Source organism: Hemibagrus wyckioides, linkage group LG15 (genome assembly GCF_019097595.1).
Source record: "Hemibagrus wyckioides isolate EC202008001 linkage group LG15, SWU_Hwy_1.0, whole genome shotgun sequence".
Lineage (NCBI taxonomy): Eukaryota > Metazoa > Chordata > Actinopteri > Siluriformes > Bagridae > Hemibagrus > Hemibagrus wyckioides.
The window spans coordinates 3,605,825-3,625,799 of record NC_080724.1 but is presented as its reverse complement, the minus strand read 5'-3'; the positions used below and the strand labels follow the sequence as shown (position 1 = coordinate 3,625,799).

The 19,975-nt window shown below is 41.7% G+C and overlaps 1 protein-coding gene across 3 annotated transcripts; it reads right to left on the bottom strand.

The window, feature by feature from the left end:
• Window positions 1-147: 147 nt before the first annotated feature.
• On the bottom strand, window positions 148-17,757 carry ccm2l (CCM2 like scaffold protein). Of its 3 annotated transcripts, none has more exons than XM_058410691.1 (10): window positions 17,401-17,757; window positions 15,313-15,552; window positions 14,029-14,112; window positions 13,743-13,926; window positions 11,932-12,566; window positions 10,777-10,906; window positions 7,477-7,540; window positions 6,036-6,195; window positions 3,371-3,509; window positions 148-1,052 (listed from the first exon to the last, which is right to left on the bottom strand). In XM_058410691.1, the coding sequence occupies exons 1-10, from the start codon at window positions 17,428-17,430 to the stop codon at window positions 790-792; spliced, it is 1,929 nt and encodes a 642-aa protein (XP_058266674.1). In that variant the 5' UTR covers window positions 17,431-17,757; the 3' UTR covers window positions 148-789. The 3 variants fall into 3 exon arrangements, with proteins under 3 accessions (XP_058266674.1, XP_058266676.1, XP_058266677.1); XM_058410693.1 differs by having other exon boundaries at window positions 15,385-15,552; window positions 17,401-17,752; XM_058410694.1 differs by lacking the exon at window positions 14,029-14,112 and having other exon boundaries at window positions 15,385-15,552; window positions 17,401-17,756.
• Between the last annotated feature and the right edge of the window lie 2,218 nt (window positions 17,758-19,975).

Genomic DNA, 19,975 nt, shown 5'->3' with positions numbered 1-19,975 from the left:
GATATTCTGGATTAAGTATGTGGGGAGGATAAGAGAATAGCATGAATTTAGCAAGCTTTCCTCTTTGTTAGAAATGGCTGTTTATGTGCGTTGCTACAGTCATGTTCATGGCACCACTGAAATGAAAACAAGGCACAGAGGTTTTAATATATAAAATGTGGCTTTAATAGGACAATATATCAGATTCTGCTCGGCTCTCAGAGCTCAGTGCACGTGCTCCATCATATCTTAATGTCAGTTATACTGAAGATATAAACATTTACCAAAACATATCCTATCCTCCACACAGTGGTGTGTGTGCGTGTGTACTGGGCTGGTAGTTGGTACATCCGGCATGTAACTTCCTAATACAAGAGATAAGTAGTTAACTAGGGCCTGCTAACCACTAACCACAAGGGGAACTACTAATAAATATAGGCCTATGACTGTATGTTGACATTATTTAAAACTGTAGTTGGTATTACACATTTACACACTGTAGGTAATCAGATACTCGATGAAAAAAATGGAAAATGTGCAAAAGGGATTTATTTCCAGTTCATATGAAAGTAAGAACATTAATCAAGATTAAAGATCAGAACATTTTGTTTTCTTCTGTATCTTTACAAGACACATAGTTGTTTATTCTGCCTCCCCCTCAATCCACCTGAGGAGGCAGAATGTTGGAGAAGCCTCTGAAAACACAAGACCTTCCCGTGTCCTATAACAGGAATCTTAAATAAGTACATAAAAATCACATGTTGAAAATTCTTAGTAATTCCTCCTTAGCAATGACTTTACTGTTATGAATCAGAGGTAGTAGTCCTCTTCCTCGATGTCTCCATCGCCCTCCTCGAATCCGAGGGCTTCGATGTCGTGTGTGATGTCACTCATCCTACTGTTGAAGTCATATGATCCTTCGTAGCCTCTCACAGCCGTGGCCGACGTGCTGCTCATACTCCGCTTGATCCGCCCAAAACTGTCCGTCAGAATCCCGCCCTCGCGGATGCCAATGCTTTCCAGGAATGTCTCGAAAGTTCCTATGTCCTGGTCAGGGATGAAGGGACGCATACCTGGAAGAATACATATATATATATATATATAATCACATGTAGTACTTTCTCTTTCTATATATATATATGTATATATATACTGGCATAACATTATGAGCAGTGACAGGTGAAGTGAATAACGCTGATGATCTCCTCATCGTGGCACCTGTTAGTGGGTGGGATATATTAGGCAGCAAGTGAACAATTTGTCGTCAAAGTTGATGTTAGAAGCAGGAAAAATGGACAAGCGTAAGGATTTGAGCGAGTTTGACGAAGGGACAAATTGTGATGGCTAGACCACTGGATCAGAGCATCTCCAAAACTGCAGCTCTTGTGGGGTGTTCCTGGTCTGCAGTGGTCAGTATCTATCAAAAGTGGTCCAAGGAAGGAACAGTGGTGAACCGGTGACAGGGTCATGGGCGGTCAAGGCTCATTGATGCACATGGGGAGCGAAGGCTGGACCGTGTGATCCGATCCAACAGACGAGCTACTGTTGCTCAAATTGCTGAAGAAGTTAATGCTGGTTCTGATAGAAAGGGGTCAGAATACACAGTGCAGGATGGGTCAGGGCTGTTTTGGCAGCAAAAGGGGGACCAACACAATATTAGGCAGGTGGTCATAATGTTATGGCAGGTTGGTGTGTGTGTACTATTGGCACAATATCCACTCCTCCACTCCATGATTAGGCTTTTTAATGGAAGTAGGCGACAATCTTCAGTCTGCAGTGCAGTTCGGGACTGATAAAGATTAAACGTTATGAACAGGGCTTAGTTGTACACAATGAGGCAAGAACACACACACACACCTCGTATTTGTTCATGAACCTCACACTTTACAATTGTTTACAGCAATTCCACCAGAAATAAACACACATGGATCCATTTAAGTCATTGTAGCTCTGTTTTTTCACATGGGAATGTACCGGAGACATATGAGAATGATTGTTTTGAAATGTTTATGCTACAGTGTGATATGTTCTGTGCAATTTTTTCTTAGCTCTGCTTCCCATCACTGGAAACATGGCATGGAGTTAAATAATTCACAGAGTAGTTCTGGGCTGTGGTTGATGAGGAGGTGAGCAGACAGACGTAAAGGCCTTGTCAGTTACATAATTGACTTCCTGTACAGCTGTACACTCCCAGCAGATTAACGGCAGGGTAAAGGACAACAATGTGTTTTTTAGGTTGTATCTGCAATTTATTCCTTTAAGTCTTCTAAAAATTTCTCTAAAGTGGTGGTTCAAGCGGTTAAGGGTCTGGGTTGGTGATTGGAAGATTGGGGTACAAGCCCCAGCACTGCTCAGCTGCTTCTGTTGGGCTCCTAAGCAAAGAGCCCTTAACCCTCTCTACTCTAGGGCTGCTGCATCATGGCTCACACAGTTTGGGGATGACCCCTTCCTCTTCCAACATGACTATGCACCAGTGCACAAAGCAATGTCCATAAAGACATGGATGAGTGAGATTGGTGTGGAGGAACTTGACTGGCCTGCACAGAGTCCTGACCTCAACCCCATAGAACACCTTTGGGATCAATTAGAGTGGAGACTGTGAGCCAGACCTTCTTGTCCGACATCAGTGCCTGACCTCACAAATGCGCTTCTAGAGGAATGGTCAAAAATTCCCATAAACACACTCCTTGTGGAAAGCCTTCCCAGAAGCGTTGAAGCTGTTATAGCTACAAAGGGCGGGACATCTCCATATTACATTCATGTGCATGTAAAGGCAGACGTCACAAAACTTGTGTATGTCACAATAATAAAGGCTTCTTCTTCTTCTAGTAACACAGGGATGCGGTACTTTAGTGGTTAATGTGTTGGACTACTGATCAGAAGGTTGTGAGTTCAAATTCCAGGTCCACCAAGCTTCCACTACAGGGCCCTTGAGCAAGGCCCTTAACCCTCAGTTGAATATACATAAATATTTGCTTCAGATCAATCAACCCTGACCACCTACATGCTGCCGATGTATCATTTATGAATACATTCTTGTGTCGTAAAACAGCAGAGGACAGGATCGATATGTTTCTGACATTATTTTTTTTATGTTGTAAAAATCACTAATGTTAGTAATCATTTAAGATTTACAACCACGATAACAAGCTAATCACATTTGTCAGTGTATTTTACTGAGACTTCATCTGCCATTTATTTTAACTGAAAGATTTCAGAAGATTTGACGTCATTCCCAGTAAGACAACATAGTAAACATTGATCCTCTCTGTTTTTTTATGGTATTTTTTAGGCAGCAAAGGATTTGGCGATTGATAGTGACAGTCCTTAAAATGTCCGATCGGTATGATGGAGCTGATTGAGACTCACACATTGTGTTTGCTGCACTCACCGAGCAGGAGGAACTTGCGCGAGTCTCCATAGAGCTGGAGCAGATCCGAGCAGAACTGGTCTATGGGAGCGCCCATGCGGTACTCCCTCAGCAACACAGCAAACTGCTGGATCTCCTGGGGGGACAGCTTATTGCGTAGCTGGGCACAAAACACAAACAAAGCAGACGTGTAAGGATTGCAACACTGTCGCACAACTTGAGAGACACTTATAAGGTCTTTTCACACTGAGCTTAACCCCGGGTTTTGATCATTCTAAACCCTGCTTTTAACCCCAGGTACAGGAACGTTTAGGGTTAGCGCTGCTTTGTACCTGAGGTTATACACCGATCAGGCATAACATTACGACCACCTGGCTTATATTGTGTTGATCCCCCTTTTGCTGCCAAAATAGCTCTGACCTTTCGAGGCATGGACTCCACTAGTAGTGAAGGTGTGCTTACAGGACTTAAAGAATACTTTTGATAGATACTGACCACTGCAGACCAGGAACACCCCACAAGAGCTTCAGTTTTGGAGATCAAATTCCCACACTCGCTCAAATCCTTACACTTGCCCATTTATCCAGATTCTAACACGTCATCTTTGAGGACAAAATGTTGACTTGCTGCCTAATATATCCCACCCACTAACAGGTGCCATGATGAGGAGATCATCAGTCTTAATCACTTCACCTGTCAGTGCTCATAATGTTATGGCTGAACGGTGTAAAATTTCTGCTTTGATGCAGGATTAGCGGTGCTTTTGCACACTGCAGTGCCAAACACGTACAGCGTAAAACGATGAGTTGTAAAAAACGTTAAAGCAAGATGCTTATCACCAGACACCCGATCAGAAACTGCCTCATGTCACAGAAACCCTGCGTGTTGGGTAAACAGTAGTTGATGGAAAAATAAAAAAATATATAATGTCAAATGGTGATGGAGAACACTGGAGTGACGAGGAGACAGTTTTACAGTTACTGTCAGAAAAGTCAGAAATAACAATAATAATAATAATAATAATAATAATAATAATAAGAAGAAGAAGAAGAAGAAGAGGAGTATTTAAGGAACTGACTAAAAAAGGGGAAGCTAGATATCAACGAACATCAGGTCAACTACACTAGTTCAAAAAAGATTACAAAACTGTGAAAGATAACAATACCTGCTCTGACATGGTTACTGACACTGCAAATATACAAATAACATTAATCCAGGGTTTAGGAATGTACAGTGTGAAATGTTTATGATTATGAAAAACCAGGATTCATTGTTAACCCTGGGTAAAATATGAGCAGAAATATGATAACCTACTAGCACTGCTTGACTGATCCCACCATCTCTCAGGGTAAGGGGTAGGTATATATCTAGACTCTTTTCTGTTCTGGCACCGAAGTCATGGAATGAACTTCCCCCTAGATGTCCCTACAGCTGAGTCACTGACCGTCTTCAAACGCCGGATGAAGACCTACCTCTTCCTGAAACACGTAAACTAGCTCTTATTTACCCTGTTTTTTTTATGTATTGTTGTATGTTGAATGTAGATATAAATTTTAAATAATTTTTTAGGCTGATGGTATCCTAAGTCTGTGACCTGTTGAACCAGTGTTCATGTATTCATTGATAGAGACTTTTGTACATTGCACTGGATAAATGTAAATGTAAATAACTCAGGACAATTTCAAGTGTGAAAATCCCTAAATATATAAATACAATTGGTGTCCAGTAATATTTGAAATAAACACAGATTCACCAGGTGGATATCTGACTAGATGTCGTGTATCCATTTTAACAATAATCCTCGAGGGATGTAGTAGTCGTGACCATGTGCCTTCATGACTGAACATATTTGTACTGAAAAAAGTGGCTTCATTACGTCCACCGACAATAAAGTACACAAATGAGTAGTATATATGTAAGTGGCAATGAAATTTTCATTTCATTTGGTAGACGCACTTATCCAGAGCGACTTATATTTTTATCTAATCCTAATGATGTTGCTCATGGGCCCAGCAGTGGCAGCTTTGTGGACCTGGGATTTGAACTAAGCTTCCACATCACATATTTACCTTAAATGCTTCCTTAACCACCTTAACCACTAAGCTTCCACATCACATATTTACCTTAAATGCTTCCTTAACCACCTTAACCACTAAGCTTCCACATCACATATTTACCATAACCACTTAACCACCTTAATCATATCACATATTTACCTTAACCACTTCCTTAACCACTACGATACATCACATATTTACCTTAACCATATTTACCGCTAAGCTACCACAACACATATTTACCTTAACCAATACCTTATCTACCTTAACCGCTAAGCTACCACATCCCCATCAACACCTTAACCACTACACTACCACATCACATATTTACCTTAACCTCTACCTTAACCACCTTAACCACTACACATCCACATCACTTATTTACCTTAACCACTTCCTTAACCACTAAAACACTACATCCCCATCAACACCTTAACCACTTCCTTAACCACCTTAACCACTACGCTACCACATCACATATTTTGGGGTGAAATATAATTAGGTAATAAATAAAAATAAATCAGTATTATAAATACAGTCAAGTTGAGTTGAGTGGTATTCAATACAAATTTTTGGCATGTCCAAGAGATGTGTGGAAACTCTACATCCACACGCGATGCATGTCTCACCGTAATCATGTACTCCTGCATTAGCTGCAGGCTTGTGTTACTGGGTTCCGAGTCACTGTGTATGGACGCCAGGCTGTGGTGCGAGTCCTGATAAGAAAGAGACGAATTCTCACTGTAGTTCTCACTGTAGTACGGTTCGAAGGCATACTGAGAGCCATCGCTGTGGAAAAAAAAACAAAGATGAAAAATAGCAAGGGATCTTATCAGACCCATACACAAGGGGGCCATTAGAGTTTGAGTCTAGTCAACATGCTAACATGTTTATATACTCTTATCACTATTCCCCCCTCCCGCGGCCTAAATGGAATTTGTGCATGTTTTGTTGTGTCCATATTCAGCAGTGGGGGTTGATTTGATTCAATTCAATTCAGTTCAATTTTATTTGTTTAGCACTTTCAACAATGGACATTGTCTCAAAGCATCTTTACAGAACATAGGAAACATGACGAAGGGACAGATTGTGATGGCTAGACCACTGGATCAGAGCGTCTCCAAAACTGCAGCTCTTGTGGGGTGTTCCCGGTCTGCAGTGGTCAGTATCTATCAAAAGTGCTCCAGGGAAGGAACAGTGGTGAACCGGCGACAGGGTCATGGACGGTCAAGGCTCACTGATGCACGTGGGGAACGAAGGCTAGTCCGTGTGATCCGATCCAACAGACAAGCTACTGTTGCTCAAATTGCTGAAGAAGTTAATGCTGGTTCTGATAGAAAGGTGTCAGAATACACAGTGCAGGACGGGTCAGGGCTGTTTTGGCAGCAAAAGGGGGACCAACACAATATTAGGCAGGTGGTCATAATGTTATGGCTGGTCAGTGTATGTAAAATGTTATTTTGTGTATTGTTAAAGAGGTTGTTGTCCTCAAAGTCCACATGGGCACATTGGTCATCTTCTCTTCGAATAATGTCCAAAGTCTTCATGAAGGGTTTAATGGCTCATATGAAAGTAGACACTCATAGCTTTGAGAATTTTTGTGTTCCTGTTTTTTTACCTACCCAACTAGGGGCAATATATTCAAAGAAAAGCGTATTTGTTAAAAATGGCTAGTTTGTATCTTCAAAGTAAATGTTGATTTCAAACCCATTTCTGCTCTCTGAGATGCCCATGCTTGTTCACTGAAATTCTGTGTAAACTTATCTCAAAAGGAAAAAAGCATCTCAAACCGAGTCCTCAGTAATGTTTTATCAGATTTGTGGCGGTGAAATAATTGATTTGTTTACGCTGAACGAAAATGGCCGATAAAGCCGAATAGAACGCTAGTGCACTTCGAAAAAGGGATATAGAGCTTACACACATAAACATACACTCTCGTCTTACATTATTTTAAATATGCCTTAGAAGAAGCATGTTGGAGTTGCCTTGTTTTGCAAAATCTGTTCCTTCTGAAAAGACAGAAGGACCAAGGAGTACAAACACACAGGCAGGAGTTAAGCTTTCACTCACTAGGAGCTGCAGCAGCTGAAGTCCGTGTCGTAGCTATACGTCATGTCTGTCAGACAGCTGTCACCTTGGAAGCACAAAAACAGCAATGATCAGAGAACTGCTTAAACAGTATACGACACTCTACCCTCGGGCAATCTGGCTACTGTATGAGGACACTTGAGAGAATCGGCATAATTTTACCTCACACACAGATACACAAAACATTTTGAGTTACAGGGAATGATCTGTACACACTGTATAGTTCTGGTTAAATTGCAAACATCCTATAATGTTGTCCTCCTGCTCTTTTCTCCAAAATATATACTATATTTTACTACAATTTCATTATATCTTATTTCTCTCTATCATTTTATTCTATTCTAGCTTTTTGCTACTAGCTTCTAGCTACATTACACCTTGAACACTGGTTATTTATTATATACATACATACATAATGTGGCCTTGAACCTTGAGCACTGCAAATTGAGTTAGTAGTAGAATATACACTGATTAGGCATAACATTATGACCACCTCTTTAATATTGTTCTGGTCACCCTTTTGCTGCCAAACCAGCCCCGACCCGTTGAGGCATGGACTCTACTAGATCCCTGAAGGTGTGCTGTGGTATCTGGCACCAAGATGTTAGCAGCAAGTCCTGTAAGTTGTGAGGTGGGGTTTCAGTGGGCTTCCATGGGCCTCACCTGTCAACTTACAGGACTTAAAGGATACTTTTGATAGATACTGACCACTGCAGACCCCACAAGAGCTGCAGTTTTGGAGATGCTCTGATCCAGTGGTCAAGCCATCACAATTTGGCCCTTGGGTCAAACTCGCTCAAATCCTTACACTTGCCCATTTTTCCTGCTTCTAACACATCAACTTTGAGGACAAAATGTTGACTTGCTGCCTAATATATCCCACCCACTAACAGGTGCCATGATGAGATCATCAGTCTTATTCACTTTACTTGTCACTGCTCAGAATGTTATACCTGATAGGTGTATGAAGGACAGTGACTTTTATTCGTTTGTCCATTCGTTTGTTTGTTCTTTTGTTCATTCAATCATTTACAGTAACTGCTTTATCCTGGTTAGGATCACAAAAATCCTGAGGCAATCATAAAATCCCAGCTTACGAGACATGATTAGACCAGTTCACTCCATCAAATCTCTTTAAATGGTCACTTTTCCTTTCTTCTTTTTTTATTTGTAGCAAAGACACTGAGATGGACCCAAGTGTAGGTTAGTGACTCCATCATAAGGCTATGTCAAAGTACAAAACTTTGGTGTGGCACCGGTCAAGCGATCAGCAAACAGGGTGTCAGAGGTAAAGGCAGAGCACAAAAACAGTGAGCAAAGCCAGATTAAACAGTAGCATGAACAAAAGACTTGGTAACAGAGTGCTTTTTAATGAGTCCTGTGTGTGTGTGTGTGTGTGAATAAGCACAGGTGTATTTGATCAGAAGTCCAGTGACTTTGAAAGATGAAGTGTGTGTGTGTGTGTGTTGGTGATTGGGGATTGGTGGGAATTGGAGTCTGGTGTGGCCATGTTTGTAGGCTGTGATGCATGCCGGGGAACGGAGTTTGAAAGATGAGTAAATCTGACAGAAAGCCACTTTGGGAAATGCAATTGTCTAGACAAATCAATATGTGTGAAGCAAGCATTAAATTTGCAGAAGGCTGTTGCCACCAGTTGAAAAACAAATACACCATATAACATTAGATCTTAATCTTAAGAGCATTTAGGCTGGCCTTCTGGTGGTCCAGCGGCAGGATCCCACACTCTCATTGCCCAGACTCGGGTTCGATTCCCAAGTAGAGAGCTAAGCCAGCTAACTAGAGGAGTTAACTCTCAGTGCCGATCCCAAGCCCGGATAAAATGGGAGGGTTACGTCAGGAGGTGGAATCTGTGGTAAAACCTGTGCCAAATCGAAACATGCGGACCAAATGATCCACTATGGCGACCCCAAACATGATGCAGCCAAAAGAACAACAAACGTTAAAAATGTTTTCGGCCAAAGCAAACAGATATTGACTTGGTTTCATATGAGAAGCTGGCTGCATGTTTGCACATCTGATGCTAACCGCATTTAAACAGAAAGGGTTTTCATTCACACAGAAATCGACTGGGAGTCTGTTTTATTTCACAATTCACCAGAGATGTTTTGAGTAAAGACAGCTCACGCTTAAAATATGCATGGCACAGCGCATAACACTCAATATTGCAGCTGTAATTAGTCCCACCATTTCAGTAAGCGCCATTTTGTTTAGAAGAAAACCAAAAAAAAAAACCACCATACATTTCCGGCATTTTGTTGACGCCCTTATCCAGAGCGACTTACATTTTTATCTCATTTTATACAACTTGACATTTGAGGGATAAGGGCCTTGCTCAGGAGCTCAGCAGTGGTCAGATCTCCACTATCAGATATTCCCGCTGACCGAACAGCCAGAGGAAAATATGAAAAGTATGTTTTTCAGTGTTATTTTGCTCAAGCATGTGTTTGTAATTCTGGTATAAGAATCTCTCACCCTTTAACTAGACAAAAGCCTGATCTTGTAGGAGTCAAAAGTTATATTGATGTCCTTGAAAAATGGGGTGGGGCTTAGCCCTGACAGCCCATTTATACCAGCCTGTCCCTGGGTCTAGACATCACACAGGTGCATCTTTTTCTCACAACCTCAAGCTGGACATCAGGTTTGACCACTAATGAATGTTCAAACAAATATGAGAGCTGTGTTGTCATTATATGTGATGGCAGATGTTCCCACTGACTGAGCCAGAACAAAATCGGGAAAATATGTTTATTTTTTTCTGGTTTTGGCCCAAGCGTGTACTTAAAATGGCATTGGGTGAATCAGTTTGTGGTATGAAGATCTCTCACCAATCAAGTAAATAAACGCCTGGTTTTGTATGACTCAAAACTGTCTGGGAAAGAGACCAAGATGGCTGCAGAGTGGAATGTTTTTTTATTAGATATGACTTTGTCCTGACTACTCATTTAAATTGCGCTCTGATGAGCTCCGGCTCTGTGAGAAAGTCATTTTAGAATGATATCACTGCCACCAGTTAAGTTTAGAAGCTGCAGAGCTCATAAATCACAACTTTATATCCTGAGATGTTATTAATTTATTACGGACATTGTGTATTCCAAACTTTGTTAACAATCACATTGTAACACACACAATATGTGTATGCATTGCACAGACATGCATCACTCATGGCCTATATCCTGGAGCACTACTTATTATAGCGTGTTGTCTCTGATCATTAGGCACTACAAGACAGAAAGATAAGTTGATGGTAAAGCTATTACTCACTTCTCTGTAGCCAGTACCGGTCAGGCATAGTGTAGTGATACCCTGCCCTGTCCACGCACTCGATGGTCTGGTGTCCGTATATGATTTGAAACATCTGACAGATGAGAGCACAGTATTCCTCTGCAGCATCCTGTGTGTTTGTGGATATAAAAAAGGAAACAATGTTAAAAACTCAGTGGGAGATTCAGCTAAACAAACATGCGCTCTACAACACACACACAAAGCTTACAAACCTGCACAAACTGCCAAACTGAGATCTAGGACAGCGCAATTGACCACACCGTGTCATTGTATACACTTAGATCTCTGAGGCAGGATGGTATTATAGTGTAAGTCTCAGTACAGTATAACTTCAGTCTGAATGATATGCTTACTTGTGTGCTGTCACAACTCGACTCATGCACACTTAATGCAGAGTGAAGGAATGGCATTAGAGAGGAACTGGCTCTTCCTCTCCATCTTTAGACTGTATTCAGCCCACATTACAACATTTCTGGGTAAACTTGCCTGATCTGGACATTACATAATAGACATTTTAAAGGTCAATACTATTGATTTGTTCTGGAAAATATTGATATGAGCTATTTTTAGAACTTGGTTGTGTCTGTTCAACTGTCTTACCATCCTTCTTAACTGTTACACAGTCATCTATCCCTCCATCCGTCCACCCATCCACACACCCATCCACACACCCATCCATCCATCCATCCAGCTAACTGCCTTTTGAGCCTAATCAATCAATGAATAAATAAATAAATAAATAAATAAATAAATAAATAAATAAATAAATAAACCATTCAGTTATCTTTAGTTCGGCAGATGCAAAAGACTGTCACTCTTCTTCTTTTTACCTGTCTAGACCATCTATTTATCTATCCATCCATCCATCCACCTTTTGAACCAGATTTATTTATAAATAAATAAATAAATAACAAACTGCTTTAGTTACATTTAGTTTATAAGAATTTAAGGAGGTGCCAGTAACTGTCAAATAAATCATCTTTTCCTGCCCACCCACCCATCCACCCATCCACCCATCCATCCATCCATCCATCCACTGGTTTCCTCATGAACCAGATTCATAAATAAATAAATAACTTTCAATAACTTTATCCCTACTCCAATAATCACTTCTCCACCCTAGTGATCTCTCACCCTGTTCTCCACAGCCAGTACGACCAGGTTGCAGTAAGCATCAGGGCATGGTGTGGGCTCCAGTGGATTGTAGTTCCTTCTTTCCCAACTTCCATATGCCTTGCCTCTCTCCCAGCTTCCCATGAAGGCTTGCCTGCGCTCCCAGCTGCCCCCCTGCCCATGCTTCCTCTCCCAGCTGCCTCCTGCTTTCCCCCCAGATCCGTGTCTCTTTTCCCAGCTGCCCCCCACACCCCCTCCACCTTTGCCCACAGGACCCCGGCGCTCCCAGCTGCCTCCTACGAGCCGTCTCTCCCAGCTCCCGCTCATGGGTCTCTTCTCCCAGCTTCCTCCACACGGCTTGCGGGTTTGGCGTCGCTCCCAACTGCCTCCGACCTGTCTCCGTTCCAGACTGCCACCTCCACCGTTGCCGCCTCCTCCTCCACCTGCAGACCCTACTCCACCCACATTGGTGCCACTCTGCTTTGACTCGTGGCGAGACAACGGCTTCCAGTCAACACCACAGATTGTATGCCGCCGCTCCATGGTTCCCCCTGCAGGCCGAGGGTCAGCATTACTCATTGTCTGTCTGCGGCCTTCTAGACCAGTAGGCCTTCTTTCAAGGCTGTCCCCAGCTATAATGGTGTCCACATTCAGACCTGGGAAAGATGAAGAATTGAAAGTTATATGGTTGAATATACATTTTATAGACTCGTTACTTCTCTTCTTTTAACCATTGACAAAGTTTGCTGCCATCCGTCTAGATAAATGTATGTCATCTGTCATCTGTTGATTTATATTTGGCTAAATTCTTAGTTTTCCCTCCAAACTAACGTTAAATCTCTGAATAATTAGTTTCTTGTTCACACCATATTTGAATTTGTTATTCAATTAAACAAATGTTTTGCAGATGTGTACAAAAGAGTAAGAGTAAGTTTCCTCAGTAACTAAATGCACACAGATTCTCAGTGAAGTTGCCATACTCTTAGCGTTAGCCATTACATATATAATGATACATTTAGTGATCAGACATTCAGGTATCGTCCAGACGATTCGTGGTTACTGATGCCAAATGACCGTACAGCAACATTCTGTTTACTCAATGACTTTACATGTAAGAAATGTGTGACAAAGGACTCTGGCTCTGGGTTGTTGATTGGAAGATCAGGCTACAAGCCCCAGCACCAACAATCTGCCACCATTGGGCCCTTAAGTAAGGCCCCCCAACCCCCTTGCTCCAGGGGCACTGCATTATGGCTGACCCTGCACTCTGACCCCAACCCTCCAAGGATGGGTTATGTGAAGAAAGAATTTCACTCTGCAGTAATATATATGTGGCAAATAAGACTACTTAACTTAATGAGCAAGCCCCTGGCAAGGAAAAAACTCCCTGAGATAATATTGAGGTAGAAACCTTGAGAGGAAGCAGACTAAAAAAGGAATCCATCCTCATCTGGGTCACACCAGAGAGTGAGATTACAAATTATTTCCTTTCTATAACTGTCCACAATATAGTCTATATATAGTCTAACAAAGTTTTGAGCAACTTATGAGTGTGAGCATCAGCATCATTTCTGAATTCATTACAGTTTTAACAGTAATTTCTTCCTGCCAGAGCCAATGACAAAGACTGAGAGCAAAATCGACTGCAGCAGCAGCAATCCAAAGCCAAAAAAAAAATGAGCCGAAACAATTGAGAAAAATCAATAAATCTGCAAATCCACTCCTGAGCGGAGCTTTAATATATTTTAGCCGAAATGGATTTAGATTCCAAGTTTAATCGCTATAAAATCCACTTCAGCACAAATTGCCAGTTCATCCTGATCTTTTATCACCTGTTTTGAGCACCAGCAGGTGCAGGGCATCGTCTCGCAGGTAGGAGGCAGCAGCTATCTCATGGGTGGGGATTCGCAGCAGGAGTTTCTCATTATCTCTCCACGTGAGCAGCAGACAGCGTGCAGAGAGACTAAGAATGCAGTCCTGCTCCACTGTTGTCTGAAGCGGCAGGACCTTCAGCTTCTACCAGAGACAAAGAGAAAAGAATTATAGATGCATTTGTATACTATAATTATGTAAATCTGAGCTTTGTATTTTTGTACATATTTAAAGCAGTGTCCTAACCCTGGCGGTGTCCAGAAGCTGCAGTAGTTCGTCTCTACTGGAGGGGTTTAGGGAGCAAGACACCCATGTCAGATGACCCAGAAACTGAGAGTTACATTAAAGAGTTATATTGATTACTTGGATAAAAATAGTAACCAGTCTCCAAAGCACAAGACTTAACCTTAATGCAAGTCAATACCAAGATCTCCAACACAATTTGCTCCCATTACATGTAACAAACAACAAACATTCATTTTAAATTAAATCAATGCTAGATGCTGTAACAAATAAAATCTCTGACTGTGGTTCTGGTTGTAATATGCACCGACCAGGCATAACATTATGACCACGTGCCTAATATTGTATTGGTCCCCCTTTTGCTGCCAAAACAGCCTTGACCCATCATGCACTGTGTATTCTGACACCTTTCTATCAGAACCAGCATTAACTTCTTCAGCAATTTTAGCTCTGTTGTCTGTTGGATCGGATCACATGGGCCAGCCTTCGCTCCCTACGTGCATTGGCCGTCCATGACCCTGTCGCCGGTTCACCACTGTTCCTTCCTTGGACCACTTTTGATAGATACTGACCACTGCAGACCTGGAACACCCCACAAGAGTTGCAGTTTTGGAGACACTCTGATCCAGTCGCCTATCCATCACAATTTGTCCCTTCGTCAAACTCGCTCAAATCCTTACGCTTGTCCATTTTTCCTGCTTCTAACACGTCAACTTTGAGGACAAAATGTTGACTTGCTGCCTAATATATCCCACCCACTAACAGGTGCCATGATGAGATCATCAGTCTTATTCACTTCACCTGTCACTGCTCAGAATGTTATACCTGATCGGTGTATATACAAGTCCTCTGAGTAAATAAAATGAATATGAATGTGTCACTGCAACACTGGAGTATTGTATAACAATGTAATGTGTAATATGAAAATAGCTAAAGCTCTGGGTTACTGATCAGAAGGTCAGGGTTCAAGCACCTCCAAGCTGACAATGTTGGGCCCTTAAACATGGCCCTTAACACAGGGGTGCTTTATTAGGGCTCTGACCACTAGCTTCCTAACAAACTGGGATATGTGAAGAAAAGAATGTATAATGTAGTGATGTGAAAGCATCAGTACAATACTGGAGTATTAACCCCAGGGGATTAGTTTGTAGTATGTATGGAGCAAATGGGGCAAAACAGCAGGTACGAAAACAACAGATATGCAGCAGGCTAGCTGTACAGCTGTACAACCTCACCTCCACAATAATATGATAAAGTATATTATTATATTTTTATTTTCACACAAACCTGGTTGAATTTGATATCACTGCGATGTATTTGCTTCTTAGACAATGTGCCATTGTTCATTGAGCTACTGACCTTCACTTCCTTTTCCACATAGTCATAGATGAGGCGTTCAGGATGGATGAGAAAGTCTGGTGGGTAAAGAGGCACCGTGTGCAGAGGCCTGCGGTAGGCACTGCCCCTGTCCGTCTGCCTCCGGGCCAACTTTGGGAAGACCAGGCGCTTAATCGGTAAAACAAACCCCTAAATAAGCACAGACACATGAACGTGGCATGATAAAGACGGATATCAGTCTCATGACCGCATTTGGGTGTAACATTTAAGCTGAAACGGACACTTGACCACTTCTTGTCACGCATCTGATACCTGTTCTGCATTTTATTACTTTGCCTGGTTTATAGTCTCTTTTTGTAGTTTTTTTTTTTTGCTGTTTCAGTTCATACTCTGTTTTGTTGGTTCATTTGCACTTCATAAACTCTTGCATTCTATAAACCTGTGACATTAGGATCCGACTAAGGTAAAAACATTTACTCTATTCACTTTAATGCATAACAAGCTATTCATTCTCAGTCCGACTGGACAATTGCCAGGGTAAAAATCCCCACGTGAAACTTTATCCTCAGCCATCACAAACATGTTTTTAGTAAACAGATATTAGTTGTAAAGTTCCATTAAAAGCCTCTAGGGTGCCTTTGGAAAAGGGAAAAAAACAATGTTATGCAATGAAAGCGGAACTGACTTTTTGATCAATAATACACTAAACATTCACATGATGTCATATTAACCCTCTTTTTCATCCGCAGGCCCGCCAATTAGCTTTTTCTATTTAATTAACTACTCCTGCCCTCGTTCAGGTACTACTAATTATCGGTGAACTACCCTTAGCCCCTGCTGTGACACTGTGTGACAGCGAAGGGAGGCAGCAATCAGAGAGGCCTTGTGTCTCCTACAGCGTGGACCAGATGAGATAACACATGTCAAATTAACCCCATGCTGATTTACACATGCGTGAGCGAGTGAGAGGAAGAGCATACAAAAATCACACCATATTCTAACACGCATTTGTAGACAAGACACTCGAGATGGATGGGAACGTCGGTGTTCTCACAGTACGCTTGCTAATGGCCTATTAATCATTTTCACTCGGTGTGGAAATGAAGCAGCGTTTTCATGTGCATGTGAATGCAGGCATCCATCAGTCATCTGAGCCTGTGTATGTGTAAATACACTGGTGTGTGTGTGTTCTAATGGCACTTCATATGTGGTACATTAGCAAAGAAATAAGTCTAATAAAAATACTTCCAATTCGTTCAAGCTAAACAGACACTGTGCTAATTTTTTTTTCCCCTAGGGAAAACTGGTTATAATTAGATCCAGTAGAGGGCAGCTGCTTCAATTAGACGCTCTTTCTGAAATAAAACGGTTTGTTAAATCTTCTTTCTCCTAATCAAATCTGATAATGTCTTGTATTAACTGTTTTAGCACACACTCCCACTAAGGAACAAACAAGGAACAAAACTGGATTTGATATATTCAAGAATCTTCCAAGGAGGAATATCCAACAGTCCTCCTACATTATGATATTAGAAAGCAAAGTATTGCTCTACATTTTAATCCTAAAATCTTAGAAAGACAACAGAGATGAGAAGATCTCTGTAGAAACATTAACACCTAGCACTGAATGAGAATGACACCAGCTAATCTGCACAAGAGTGTGTGTGCAAGCCTGAGGTTTAGCATATTGGTAATGAAGAGAGAGACAAGAGACAAGTCGAGAGGAAATGTCTGGTAACAACCTCAAATCACATATGACCCATGCTTGAGCAGATCGACACATAAAAACATCATGCAACGGAGTGAAAGCGCTAATCTACTCTAATAATAAAAAAAAAACCCAAAGACAACATGAACCACAGCCCTAGAAAATACACGTATGCTGCATACACAGTGAAAAACTCGAACAAGAAAACACATGAAACAGTACAGATACACAGGTTGTGATGCCTGAGTACAAGCTAGAGCTTCCTGCCTCAAAACTTTAAGGCTTTTATTCAGCTATTTGTGAAAGAAAAACAACTGAGCAGATCTTACCTTCTTAATTTTCTTGGGCTCATAATCCATGTCAGCTGGCAGTGTGTAAATGAATATACGTGTGTGTTTGTGTGTGGGTGGGCAGGACTGACCTGATCTTCCATTAGCCCCCTAGCAGGACATCACAACTAAAGCAGGAAATCAGCTTCCTGTTGCAGAGGAAACTCCACCAGAAAGCCCAATCTAAACTCTCCCCTGAGCAGCACAAAGATATTCCTAACATTCCTAGCTGTAAGCAAATTCTACACATGCTGTCAAATCTTATGAATTCATGAATTCGTAACCACCTTAACTTCATGTTACGTGAATGCTAGTTAATGTATTAATTAGCACATAGGAGTAAAACCAATCAAACATGCTCTATAAAAATGAGTGTGAATTAAATCTGTTTATATGATTTACTGCATGCAGCTGAGTACCCAGACATCGGGAGGTGATGCTGGGTAACTTTCATGACGCACAAATAATAAACACCAGTCATTTCATCTTAACATGTTTTGTGTCGTTCTGGTGGTCCAGCGGGAGGATCCTGTGCCCTCATTGCCGTAGCCCGGGTTCGATTCCCAGGCAGGGTGCCACCCCAGCCCCTGAAGACTTTCAGTGCTGGTTCCAAGCCCAGATAGAAAAGGGAGGGTTGTGACAGGACAAATAATGTGGCTCGAATGATCAGCTACAAACAGTGGAACCTGAGTTACTGTAGCCTTCCTGTCAGCTTGAACTAGTCTGGCCTTTGGTCTCTCTCAACAACAACACATTTTACCCACAGAACTATGGATTTTTTTTTGCTCCATGTGCTCTAACCTACTCTAACACCCCTGCGACGGTCAAAGTCACTGAGTCGTTGAGATTTTTTCTCAAGTCTAATTTTTGATGTGAACATTGAATAAAGCTCTTTGCCTGTGTCTGCTCTGAACTTCTGGCACCCTGCTTCCTTGTCCACCCTTGTTACTTCACCTCTGTCTTGACACAATATGGGAAGAATGGACATGCTTTCAAACACAACAGTATCTCTTTTCAATTCCAGTACCTGATTATCTGTAGTTCCAACCTGAGCCCACAGGGGGCAGTAGGAGACCGAAACAGCAGTGCTTATCTCCTTGGCACAGAAAAAGTCTGTGAATCTTCACGTGATTGATTCTATACCTGCCCTGGAGGAACTGACGTTCGGAAACATTGCATTAGATCATCAGACTGACCGAGTGTTTAGTGACCGTCCGGGTTCCACTGTTGGTATTTTCTGTGCTTAAAACAAATGTGATTATTCGCTGTCACTTCCATTTAGCTGTGTGATAAATTCTTGGGAAAAATGGAAGATTCTTTAGCCTTCTTGGAAACTTCTTACTGAGGATGGTTCCACCTTTACAGCCTTAAGATACTTGTGGATAGTATCACTTAGAAACCATTAAGATAGCTTTGCAATGTAGTCGATATGACGGTTTAGCTACGATACCTTAAGACTACAATTGTTTTAATAGCTGTAGTACTGCAATGACCACAAACAGGGAATTATTTATCTGGGGACACCCAGATGTGGATGGTTTCCCATTCCAGTCTGGTTTCTGTCAAGGTTTCTTCCTCATAGCATACTAAAAAGTTTTTCCTTACCACCGTTGCCTCTTGCTTGCTTGATAAGGACGGTATGTGAGAATGTTCATTGTTATAAGTAGCATATAAATAAAATGTTGGTGGAAAGCTTGAAAGCTATAAGTAAGTGAGAAAGTGTGTGTATGTAATTCATACAGTGTTCTAAGTTTCCAGTGTGACCACTCTCCGGACCTGCCTGATCCATCCAGACGCTCTACCCCTGTTTGGAGTCTTGATGCTTGCTGGTGCTCACTGATGCTGTGGATAGATCTGTGTGGTCAGCCTGTGACCCAGGGGACTGCTGTGGATAGAACCACTTGGAGACTATCACACCGTCACTGAACTACCGTTGCTTCAGTCAGCTTTCGGCAAGAAGGAATTAGTCCTAGAATGAACTCAGAAACTACACTGACCTATTAGTTCCTCTTGTTTGCTGTTGAAAAAAAGGACATCATCAACATTTACTGTCCAGTGTCACCCAAATGAGGATGAGTCTGGTTCCTCTCAAGGTTTCTTCCTCATGTCATATCAAGGGGGTTTTTCCTCACCACCGTCGCCTCAGGCTTGCTAATTAGGGATAACTTAACTTTAAACATTCATTTATTCTGTTTCTATACTTCTGTAAAGCTGCTTTGAGACAATATTCATTGTTAAAAGCGCTATACAAATAAATGAAATTAATGCAGAGAGGAGAGTGTGTCTATATCAACTAGATACAAATGATCATTGTTGCGCATGAGTTGTATTAATGTGTTGTGCAGCGGAGACTGCTGCTGGCCCCAGAGCTCACAGTGTGAGGCCTACAGGTGTGGAGCTAATAGGAAGCTCCTCTCTCTGGACGGACAATGCAGCTTCCAAAGCACTTCAGCTGGGACGGAGCTCAACAGACCCACAGTTACCACAACAACCTACCACCGCGAATCGCTGACCTTGGGAAAAGTCCTGTCTAGTAATTACCTTCTGTAGCACTATACATTTTTCCTGTAGAATT

Coding starts and splice junctions, on each gene's coding strand:
- ccm2l (XM_058410691.1), bottom strand. CDS start 17,430: ATGGATTATGAGCCCAAGAAAATTAAGAAG. Junction 12,567..13,742: donor CCTGCTGGTGCTCAAAACAG/GTGATAAAAGAT, acceptor CATCTTTCCCAG/GTCTGAATGTGGACACCATT. Junction 7,541..10,776: donor CCGGTACTGGCTACAGAGAA/GTGAGTAATAGC, acceptor TGTGCTTCCAAG/GTGACAGCTGTCTGACAGAC.